Source organism: Tarenaya hassleriana, unplaced genomic scaffold, assembly GCF_000463585.1.
Source record: "Tarenaya hassleriana unplaced genomic scaffold, ASM46358v1 Cleome163, whole genome shotgun sequence".
In the NCBI taxonomy this organism is placed as follows: domain Eukaryota; kingdom Viridiplantae; phylum Streptophyta; class Magnoliopsida; order Brassicales; family Cleomaceae; genus Tarenaya; species Tarenaya hassleriana.
In genome coordinates this window covers 181185-193070 of record NW_010965051.1, presented here as the reverse complement: position 1 = coordinate 193070, position 11886 = coordinate 181185, and the positions used below count along the sequence as shown (strand labels likewise).

At 40.7% G+C, this 11886-nt stretch overlaps 2 protein-coding genes across 16 annotated transcripts; one reads left to right on the top strand and one right to left on the bottom strand.

Moving 5' to 3' along the window:
• The first annotated feature begins 708 nt into the window (after positions 1-708).
• LOC104809768 (cleavage stimulating factor 64-like) lies at positions 709-4642 on the top strand. 15 transcript variants are annotated; one of them, XM_019202126.1, is made up of 11 exons: positions 717-1005; positions 1113-1191; positions 1356-1530; positions 1735-1768; positions 1877-2112; positions 2208-2286; positions 2633-2668; positions 2761-3213; positions 3615-3797; positions 4093-4229; positions 4311-4642. In XM_019202126.1, exons 7-11 carry the CDS (start codon positions 2642-2644, stop codon positions 4315-4317), a joined length of 807 nt encoding a protein of 268 aa, XP_019057671.1. In that variant the 5' UTR covers positions 717-1005; positions 1113-1191; positions 1356-1530; positions 1735-1768; positions 1877-2112; positions 2208-2286; positions 2633-2641; the 3' UTR covers positions 4318-4642. The 15 variants fall into 15 exon arrangements, 11 of the variants coding, with proteins under 11 accessions (XP_019057671.1, XP_019057674.1, XP_019057678.1 ...); XM_019202129.1 differs by lacking the exon at positions 1735-1768; XM_019202133.1 differs by having other exon boundaries at positions 1735-2112; positions 4093-4158.
• Positions 4643-4753: 111 nt separating this feature from the next.
• On the bottom strand, positions 4754-10496 carry LOC104809765 (probable LRR receptor-like serine/threonine-protein kinase At1g51880; the record flags this gene model as incomplete). Its single annotated transcript, XM_010535843.1, has 12 exons — positions 4754-5346; positions 5423-5612; positions 5687-5879; positions 6050-6300; positions 6405-6618; positions 8419-8599; positions 8685-8756; positions 8908-8979; positions 9042-9113; positions 9221-9362; positions 9434-9924; positions 10042-10496. Coding segments are annotated over 12 exons (2739 nt in total), but the record flags the coding sequence as incomplete, so codon positions are not given.
• Positions 10497-11886: the final 1390 nt, after the last annotated feature.

Sequence of the window (11886 nt, the reverse complement as noted above, 5' to 3'; positions counted from 1 at the left end):
ATTTTACTATTGTTAAAAGCATTAGTCTAATTGATTATCAATAAATAATTATTGTGTAAGAAGTTAGCATGCAATTGTATAATTCAAACACGATCCATATATAAAATCAAATCATGAGAGATCAAAGATAGCATGCAATTGTATAATTCAAACACGATCCATATATAAAATCAAATCATGAGAGATCAAAGACGTCGGGACATTTACATCTGAATGCAAAAAAAAAAAAAAAAAAAATCAAATAATGAGGGATCGGGTGGCAATGTGTGTTAGGTCGGTCCATTTAATTCATGAGTATGTGCACCTCACCCATCTCATAATATAGAATGATATCGTCACATCATATCGCCTGCCCACATCCCAACAGACGACATCTAATAAATTTTTCGAGCTTTCCCTAAAATCCGCATTTAATGCGGATGGTCCACCGCACTGTGTTAGGAGACGACGTGAAGAAAATGGCTTGGATTTGGATGATTGCAATAAGAAAATATACAGATAAACCTAAAGGATACGGGTAAGCCCATATATGACGGGCTGGTATGACTTGCCCTCATCTTAACTTTCCATCATTTCTAAAAAAACATAGGCCCAACAAGGGGTAAAATTACGTCATTATTACTACTGTCTTTTATTATATTTCCGTTCAAATCAGAAACATTATGGGACGAAATAAAATAAAAATAGGAATATAAATATACGGTTAAGATCAGGGGAATTGCAAAACTGGGAATCAATATATACACACAGATATGGAAATAGGAGAGAAGGAAAATCTACACACATATGGAAGATTGAAGCGCGATCGCGAGTCAGAGGTAATATAGAAATAGGGCAAATCTAACTGACAGGAAGATCTCTCTGCGAGAATCTCAAGCAGTCGGGAGTGGGGATTTGTATTCAATCCAATCAAGCCCGAGGAACAATTGTGATGGAACGGCATTTCACCTCCTTCAGCTTTTTGTTGATTCATGGTCTCTTCTTCCCAACGTCGCCGCGTCTTTGGTACTTCTTTTCCTCTCTGTGTCCCCATGATCTATGTCAACTTCTTCGAGTATCCTGCATTTTTTCCATTGTCTTTTTTATTTTTCGATTTTAATCGTCTTCTGCAGTTGGGAACATACCCTACGATGCTACAGAGGAACAACTCAGAGAAATTTGCAGGGAGGTTGGACCTGTTGTTTCGTTCAGGTCAGCTTTCGACTACGGTTTATTGCGTAAACACTTTTTCCCCAACTGTTTTGAGGTTTGTGAAGGAATCAATTCCCATTAAGATTAGACGAGATCTTTTGGGAAATCTGGGAACAACAGCGTAGTAACAAGTGGTTGAAATGTGCTGTTTGCTGTTGATTCAGATTAGTTATCGATAGAGAAACCGGGAAACCTAAAGGGTACGGGTTCTGCGAGTACAAGGACGAAGAGACTGCATTGAGTGCTCGTCGTAATCTTCAGGGTTATGGGATCAATGGTCGTCAACTCAGAGTTGATTTTGCGGAGAATGACAAAGGAGCTGACAGAAATCGTGAACAGGTAGGCTGTCACTTCTTATGTCTTTTGGGTATGCCTTTTTAGTTTCACCTCGGCTGTGGTCTTTGATTCCCTTCTTATGACTAATCCGCTTTCCTATTTGGAAAATTTTTGTTGATGATTCACCAAACTCCATCAGTTTCTCCTATTACTTCTCAATCTCTTTTAGGGATTTCAACATTGGTAGTTGGTACCTTTGGATTTCAGGGTCATGGAGGGTCTGGATTACCCACTACTGCTGGTTGTAGTTTTTCACACACTAAATTATTAATGATCTCAATTACCTTTGGACAAACAATAATTACTGCTGCTCTTTGCATGCCTTCCTTTTTTGGTTCTGGCATGACAGAGCCTCAAAAGCAAATTGGAGGGCCTGCAGTACCCGGGGATTCTAATATCCACCAGCCAATTGACCTCCACCTTGCTGTATCAGCTGCGTCTGTAATGGCAGGTGCTCTAGGTGGTCCTCAAGTTGGCTTGCAGTCTAGTCAAAATACTCTGCAGGTTCCAGCTAGTGATCCCCTCACTCTTCATCTCGCCAAGATGTCTAGGAGTCAGCTCGCTGAAATTATATCTTCCCTTAAGGTGTGACTCCCAGCATGTTTTACCTTGGGTTCTTCAAAGCATCAACCGATTGTGCTAATTCAATTGTCTAACATCACTGTGCATTCTATCGTCAGTTAATGGCTTACAGAGAATAAGGAACAAGCTCGACGGCTGTTGCTTGCAAGGCCTCAGTTGTTAAAAGCTGTTTTCCAGGTTCTCCCCGTTTCACTTATATTGCAAAATCTTTTGGCGTTCATGATTTTACTGTTTTATCAGAGCTAGGAAGGAATTGGTTGTTCCATTTGCTTTTCTTTACAAATGGGTGTTCTCAGCAGGCTGCTATAGTTATACGCTTGGAATACTTTCACTTCGTATCTGAATTTCTGCAGCTGTTAGTTTTGGCTTTTCCCATTTTCATAAATGTCACTAACTCCGGTATCTATGGCTCTTCCTGTATGTTTTACGGTCTCCTTTTGACAAAATTTCTCTTAGTATGATATGATTCTTGCACTACCTCTAGAAAAAAGCCTTCTGAACTTTTAGTCAGTTCCTGTTGCAGGCACAGATAATGCTTGGTACTGTGAGTCCCCAAGTGGTTCGTTTCATGTAACTGAACACATCTTTCTTCTTCCTTCTTGACTAATTATTATGTTTTGAGAGAGCAATTTCTGGTTTTGAACTTTGCAGTTACAGATGCCGAATATTGTCCAGGCTCCGGAGCGTTTGGCAGGGTCTTTGGTTCAAGAGACACAAACATCTGATCAAGTGGCCGTTCAAAACCTCCTGGGTTTAAATCCACTTGCACAAAGGTTACAGCCTTTGAATCACCCTCCCGATAGTCAGTTTTTTCTACCACAACAATCTTCTAAACAACCCTTCCTTCAGATTCCCCAACATGGCACTCTGCTGCAACCAGCACAGCTGGGCCTTTTTGGAGATCAGGTTCTTTCTTTGGCGAACCCTCCTGTGAGATCCCAAATTCAAGTGGCCAGTTCTTCTTTAAATGAACCCGCTCCCTTCCAACGCCAAGCGGCTTCCGCTTCCACTAGCTTAGCTTATAGTAATCTGATAGTTCTCCCGAATAATGCTACCCAATCATCTCTATTACCTCGTCTGCCCTTGTCAAATCCGTTGTCGCTGGTGAGTGTTCAATTTTTCTGTGTTCTTATAAAGAATGAGGCAATTGTGATGTAAATTCAGTTCAAGAGTAATTGAAGCGGTTAATTCCTTCATTTTCCAAATGCCTATTTCATTTTATTTCACACCAAAGAACTGATCTGGGTTAGCTACGTCTTCCACTAATCATTCATAACTGAGTGCTTACTGGTAGCTGCATTGAGTAGCTGATGTGTGGTCAGGGCAATGTTTCATGCTCTCTGTTTCGCATTTGAAGATGGGATTTGAAATCTATCTGGTCATGGACTATACCCTTTTAACCCGCATTCTCTCTTATTCCTTCTTTGCTTTTGGTGAGAGAATAGAATCCTATTTTCTTCTTCAAAAATTACTTTCTCACCTTCCGCTATTTTTTCATCCTACAGCAAGGGGAGCAAGCGGTATCGTCTGGTTTTGGAAGCCAAACAAACAATGACGGTTCTGCAGAATTGATAGGCAGAGCTTCAAAAATGATCAAAATGGAAGATGCCTCTAGTAATGTGCTTGCCAATCGAGTTTCAAGAATAGAGCAAATGCTACATGGGGAGAAACAGGTGCCTCAGCCTCAGGTAATGAATGATATTATCATTCACCACGCTTTCTGGTTGCCTGTGTCTCTGCCCCAACTGGAAGTGGTAAAATCATGTGAAAAGGCTCCCAAATGCAGTAGATGGCTCTAGATTTTTTCGAAAAATCAGTTATGACTCTGTGGTTCCACTCGATAACTGGAAAACTTAAAAAATTATGGAAGAGACAGAAAAAAAAAATATATACAAAACTAGTCATTGAGTAATCCACAAATTTGAAAATTTATTAGAAATCATCTGAGCAATATGGAGTTGAATTTATATTTTTGTTTGGCAGGCTTATCTCTTTGGAGATGATCAGTCGGCATTGCTTCAGCAAGTGATGAACTTGACGCCAGGGCAGGTGAGTTTGCTTACACCGGAGCAGCGACAAGAGGTCATGCAGCTGAAACAAGTCTTTGACCCAAAGTCTCAGTATGCCATTTTATTTACAATTTGAAGTGTTACATGAAGTTATGTTCTCTTCTCTTAGGCTTATGTCTTCTGCTATTGCAGGCGCTAACCAGCCACTGAGACTCTCAATTGATTCACAGCTCTGAGGAGCTTTCCAGGTGAATGGTAAAGTGATTGTACAATTAGTGTAACCATTGATCTGTTTGTAAACACAAGAAAAAGAGAACAGATTTTAGATCTACCATACCACTGGTGTGGTGTCTCTCTGGATAAACTGAAACAGTTGCAGTACCATACCACTGCTCCATAGAAGTTGTCCTGTTGACACTGCTTACCGCTTTTGTTTTTGAGCATTGGCCTCAGGCTACTTCAGCGGAAATTGTTTATTGCGATTTCAGTACTCACTAATAATAAGCACATTATTTTCTCCAATATGTCATATGGCAATGCATGGGTGGTTTTCTTTTCCATACAGATTGAATCGACTGGTATACAGTGTGGCTTATAAAGAGATGGGCACCCGATTCATCTCTTTTCTATGCGTAGAATGCAAACTAGTATTGACTGATATATTCCCCAAGTTTTAAAAAAAAAAATGTAAAGCGCGCACTATGCAAACTGTACAGCAATACGTATATAGGAGACAATTCCACAAGTACAGAAAATACCTCAAAAGTATAACGCAAATAATAACGTGTGCGTTACATTTTGAAGATTCGAAACGAACGTATGTTACCTGACATGGGGTTGGGCAGCAAGTTGAGTGCCGAAACCGAGGCTCAACTCAAGAGTAGAACTCTCAAGGCTGTCTCCGGTCCTCGCCATCTCCATGGCGACACATGAATTCAAATCCGCGACAACACGAGACATTGTCGGCCGTCTATTGGCAGAGTGGTTGACGCATGACATCGCCACCTCCACTGTCTTCCACGCGGAGTTGTTCTCAAACTGACCTTGGAGTTTGGGATCTACTATGCTATGGATGTCCCCTTTCTCCAGTGTCTCACCAACCCACTCCACTATGTAATGCTTCTCTCTGCTTTGGTCGAATACAGGTCTATTCGTGATTATCTCTAGTAATACTACTCCGAAGCTGTATACGTGGCTTTTCTCTGTTAGCCAGTTCGTTTTATAATACCTGATATACCAAAAGACAATCTCATACCATATATAGAGAAAGAAATACTCTCGAGAGAACTTAGCAAATTACTCACTCGGGATCAAAATATCCAGGAGTCCCGGCAACTGAAGTGGACACATGGGAATCTCCATCGACGGGGAATGACCTTGAAAGACCGAAATCTGCTAGTTTCCCCCGGAAGTGTTCATCCAACAATATGTTTGCCGGCTTCACATCCCTATGCACAATCTGTGGTTTGCAGCCATTGTGCAAGTACTCTAATCCTGTACATACATATACAAGTCAGAAACGGACTACACTGCAGATACATTTTTTGGGGTGGAATAGACGTGCAGACCTTGCGCAGCCTCAGCAGCTATCTTCAGTCTGCTTGCCCATGTCAGGATGTTGTCACCACGTTTACCTGACAGATGCTCCTTCAAGTTTCCGTTTTCCATGTATTCATAGATGAGTGCCAACTTGTTTCCTTCGTCGCAGTACCCCACCAGGTTTACCAAATTCTTATGATGAACTCGCAGAAGAAGCTCAACCTATCGCCATATCACCAATTTCAATTTAACAGCTAACGAAGAAGTTGTTGCCTTTTTGCAAACAAGACCGACACTAGTAATGAAAAAATATATATATATTTCATAGTGAAGTTTGAAAATGAGCGATATTATCAATTTTCAAACCTCAGAATGTAATATAAATTTAGTACCTCTGCCTTGAACTGCTTAAAACCTTGGACGGATGACTCTGAAAGCAACTTGACGGCAACTTGTTCCGTGTTGTTGAGGCAACCATGGTACACATCACCAAACCCTCCCTTTCCAAGAACTCTCTCAAAGTTGTTTGTCATCTTCAACACTTGTGAGTACGTGAACCGTCTTTCCTTTGTCAATAAGGATGAGTGATCAGATGGCATCAAAGATGTGTCGGTGCCAGACTTGGTGTCTGCGTTGCTGGCTGCTGATGGTTATAGTACACAAGTGATATTAGCAATCTATATATATATATACCTCTTCTTCTGGTAATTTGTAACTGTCAAGATGTAAATGTAGTGGTACGTTTACCTTTTCTTCTGATGAGAAATAAACAGGCCAAAACAGAGAAAATAAAAGCCAAGGAACCAAGTGATGCAACAACAGGCACAATGATCTTTGTCTTGCCACGTCTACATGAATCTGTTAGAAAATGACTCAAGCATGTGCAAGGGAAGGTGAAAATTGAAGAGGTGGTGACGTGGAAAAGAAAGTTTGTAAAAGCAGTTTTTATTTTAGCAGTTAATGATCAGTTTGTATTTTGAAGTTAAAGTTGTAACTTACATCAGTTATGTGTTGTTTTATATATGTTTGTAAGAACAAAAGAAAAACGTAATGGATGCATATATATTTTCAGAAAAATCTCTTTGTTTCTAATTCTGCATTTATTGGAAAAAACAGATTGTGAGTGAGAGTTTTAAAAAAAAATAACAGTGGTATCAGAGCATTTTTATCTTGTTGGGATCTGTGAGGGGAAAAAATAAAATCTGTGAAAAAAAAAACAAAATCGGTGAGCAAATGGAGCAAAACGATGGATCAAGTTCTTCGACATTGTCAAATCTGGCCGCACCAATGTTCGATGGAGAAAACTATCAGATATGGGCTGTCAAAATGAAGTTTTTTATGAAAGGAGCAGACTTATGGGAAGCCGTTGAAGAGGATGACGAGGTTCCTCCTCTCGCTGCAAATCCAACAGTGAATCAAATAAGGATCCACAAAGAGAAGGTAACGAGAAAAGCAAAGGCGGTATCATGTCTTTTCTCTGCAGTTTCTCAATCGGTGTTCACGAAGATAATGTCGTTGGAAACAGCAAAAGGAGTGTGAGATTTCCTGAAGAAGGAGTACGAGGGAGATGAGAAAATCAGGGGAATGAAAGTTCTCAACTTGTTCAGGGAGTTTGAAAGACAACAAATGAAGACAAGTGAATCTGTCAAGGATTACATAGATCGGTTGGTAAGCATTGTGAACAAAATAAGGATTCTTGCCGAAGAGATTGAAGACAAAAGAATAGTGCAGAAGGTGTTGGTGTCAATACCAGAACGTTTTGAAGCAACTATCGCATCTCTGGAAAATACGAAGAAACTTTCAGATTTGAAACTTGCTGAAGTTCAAAGTGCTTTGCAAGCACAAGAACAAAGAAGGATTATGAGGAGCGATGAATCTATTGAAGGTGCGTTGAAGGCAAGTGTAAAGAATTGGGATACTCAAAAGGGTAAGGGGCCGAATCAGAATTTTGATGCTGGAGAAAATAAGAGTGTATTCGAGCCATGTAAGCATTGCAAGAGAACAAACCACCCTCACTGGAAATGTTGGAAAAGACCAGATTTCAAGTGTAGGAGATGCAGCAAACCGGGTCATATTGAGAAGTTTTGTCGAACCGAAATGCCGCAAATTGCCGAAGCACAACCGGCAGAGACAAATGAGGTAGAAAATCTTTTTGTCGCATCTTGTTTCATTTCAAATGCTGTCAAAGATGGATGGTTGGTGGATAGTGGATGCACGAACCATATGACAAGAGATAAGAGTTTATTTGAGAAGTTAAACAGTTCGTTCAAGTCGAAAGTGAGAATAGGAAATGGTGAAATCATTTATGTTGAAGGGAAAGGTGATGTTCTGATCAAAGGATCAGAAAATTACGAGTTGTTGTCTGATGTGTTATTTGTACCTCAGATTGATCAAAACATTTTGAGTGTTGTTAAGTTAGTCGAAAAAGGGTACAAAGTGATTTTCGACAAAAATGAGTGTATCATTGGAAATGATACAAATGAAGTTCTGTTCAAGATTCGAATGGAAAATGAAAGTTACTGTTTTAATCCTACAAGTGAAAAGAATGAAGAACTTATGCCGAAAGAGATTGAATGTGCAAATTGGTATGTTGGAGATGGCATGAGTCAAGGAGGAGTGTTAGAAAATGACTCAAGCATGTGCAAGGGAAGGTGAAAATTGAAGAGGTGGTGACGTGGAAAAGAAAGTTTGTAAAAGCAGTTTTTATTTTAGCAGTTAATGATCAGTTTGTATTTTGAAGTTAAAGTTGTAACTTACATCAGTTATGTGTTGTTTTATATATGTTTGTAAGAACAAAAGAAAAACGTAATAGATGCATATATATTTTCAGAAAAATCTCTTTGTTTCTAATTCTGCATTCATTGGAAAAAACAGATTGTGAGTGAGAGTTTTTAAAAAAACTAACAGAATCTTGCGCACATAGACTCGGATTTCCTTCATATCTGCAAATATCTTTTTCAGATCAATGTTGGAAAACAACAGTCTTCTTAAGATGACCTGAAGAGCAGTAAGGTCAAGGCTACTTACTTCAACCTTAACCCGCGTCTTTGGAATATGGCTTTCGGAACCGTGCCACTGAGTTTATTGTTACTCAAGTCTCTGTACATTGTTAAGATGAATAATCAACTGTTTTGATCTTTCAGATAAGTTGTACCAACTTTGCAATTCTTTTTTTTTTTTTTTTTTGAGAACATCAGTAACAAGGGGAGGCTAATGATTTTTGTGTTTTGCTTCACGGAACATAACTTACAAGATTGTCAAGGATTTCATTTCCCACAGAGATTGCGGCACTTCTCCAGTCAGATTGTTATTTGACAAATCCCTGAAGATTATTTTCGTTTAGGATAAGCAGAGGAGTTACTATACATATACACACAAACTCACAGTTCCGTTAAGTGCGAGAGATCACTGATGTAAGATGTGATGTTCCCCGTCAAGCCACTCGACGATAAGTTCCTGTTTGGCGAATCCAAAACAAGCAAAAGAAGGGTTCTTTTGATTATATTAAACCATATCAACATATATATACACACATAAACATGGTGGTGGACATATATATATACAAGGAAGTGATGGTGCGAGGCTGGTTGAGAGGGTAGTAACACTTGAGTCCTTCCCACGACAAGTCTGGAGGGAAGCATGGATCTCCTTCCCAGCTTCTTCTTTCCATTCCGTACAATTTCTCTATTTCCCTCATCGCTCTCCCTGTTTCGTTTACATATTTATTCATATCACACTCTTCCAATTCCATTTAACTTCACCAACGACACACGTACCTTCAAACTCCTCCGTCTCTAATAGCGGAAGATCGATGATTGTGTAAGCCTCTATAGCATTGAGGATTGGCGGTCGGCTCGAGCGTTGTGTCTTCACTAGCTCGAACCGGCAAAACCCTTCGTCGCACTTCGATCCTTCGGTTCTCTGTATGGTTTTGGCCGTGAAATTCGCCGGACTGAAGGGTCTTTCGAACCAGAGATCCCCGCCGTTGAAGGTGATATCGAATTCCCTTGTCTCGTTCGGTTTGAGGGCTTCGATCTCTGCGAAGTGCATGCATATGAACTCAGGAGAATCTCCGGATGAATTGTCGACGCTCCACTCCACGACCAGCGGTTCGCTTGCGTTTCGGGGAGCGCCGGCCGTTCTCATGACGGCTTGAGGCAGGTCGAAGCCCTCTGTGTCGCCGGTGATGTTGACATCGGTGCTTATCTCCGTCCAGTCTTCACGGAAGAACGGTTCCCAGATACGGTCCACGATGTCGGTGTCGTGCCTGAGTAGTAGCCGTCATATATATTTAGATTCTCAATAGAATCAATCGAGAATCATATATATATATATATATGAAGGTGATTTTCATGCATAATATTCGTTCGTTTGTGGGTTGTACCTTAATAGGCCTTGAGAGTTAATACTGGCGAGATAGTAACGGAAAAGGGACAGAAGAGAACCGGTGTCGGACTCAGGGATGTAAGTGTCGTGATGAAGGGGTCTGAGTTCCAAGGCGGAGATGAAGGGGTGGGTGGGTCCTGTCTTAACCAGACACAGTTGGAGCAGTTGAGATGTCGGGACGTGGATAAGCTCCTTCCGCATCAACTCTTGTGGATCTTGAATCTTTACCGATGCGTATTTGTTGGGTCCCACGTGAAGATCAAAGCTCGGAGTCTGGTTCAGACCGTCGTAGTTTCCGTACAGGAAGGAAGTTCTGATCATGTATCTGCTCCCATTTTTCACGTCGAGGCAGTAACAGTTCCTCCTTCCCTGGGGGAAACTCCTGAGGTTGTGATACTGCCGTGGGTTACGGTCTTCGTACTGTTTCAGGAATTGATGTATTCGGCGTCTGACTCAAAAACCAGCTTCGTTATGGCCTCTATGTAGTTGGCCCCATCCGGCAGCAAACCACAATCAAGGCTCTTTTTCCCTCCTTGATCGTGGGCGATAACTCCGACAAATAACACGAATAGCAGCAACCTGAGATTCATGATTCCTTCTTTGCTGATTCATCCATTAACATGACATGCTCTGTCTTAAATGCAAAAACTTGTGTGGCAGCTACGTCTTGTCCGTCTTATCTTTCACTACTCATTTAATGTGTAGGGCTACCCTTTGATCGATACTTTAATACAATCCATGAACCAAAAAAAAGAAAAGTCGATCATGCTTTACATAAACATCACCAAATGGATGCGTTGCATAATCATATCATAGGTATGTATGTGCGTAGAATATGAAGTGGAGAATATATGTGTTCAAGTCGAAGAAGCCGTCTCATCCCATGTTGGACTCGGACGTATTTATTACAAGTTCGACAACAGAGATAGAAAGAGACAACTTATATAGTGGCCCACTCATTTGGGGTTGGTTATGGACCTGTCACGTCCTCCACTCCAAACATGCCATCATAATTTCCCAACGCACGGAGATACAACACAGTTTACACGGATATGAAACTCAGCTCGTACAAAGTTGAATGGTCAGAAGGCAAGATTTTTACATTGTCCTCACGTTTTGGGCTGTTGAGCCCAAACGCCCATCACCCAAATAGGTATCGCCTAATAAATCTAGGAACTCACCCATATATCAAAAACTGCCGAATACGACTCAATCAGCCCGTGGGCTGACTAGATTTATTTCTAATCACCAGGACGATCGTTCACTCTATGCATATGGTTGTTGTTGTTGTCGCCTTTGGCAGATGAAAATGATGACTCTAGACACATTCACCGGTTGCTTGGTATAAAAAGCCAACAGCTTCAGATATTGGTTTTGATTGGATTGACATATGATGGATAATCTTTGCATGGATCCAGAACAACCCTGTTCTTGTCAACTAGACCAAAAGCAGCAGAATCAAGAGATTACATCTCTGCATCGGTTTTTGTCAACATTGAATAACATTCCGACTGACACTACCATGATCAGGACAAAGTAAAGATTCTTGGGTTGATGGGAATGGGGGGCTTTTGATTCGCTGGTTTTCATTGTTCAAAAGCCATTGGTTTCCTCTTTCATAGTCGATCTTGCAGCATCATAAATCGATTGAATTAACTCAGGAATCAAAAGCCAGTGATTTATGGATTCCTCTTCAGTGTGCATCTAGTTTCAATGAGCACTCTAATGAATGCGTAACAAGTGAACCACCGCTAACAAACATGGGTTTTGCTGGAAATATCTTGAAAAAAAGCATGTTTGATGGTCCCGATCCAAGCAATCTGTGCCATTTATGCATCGAATG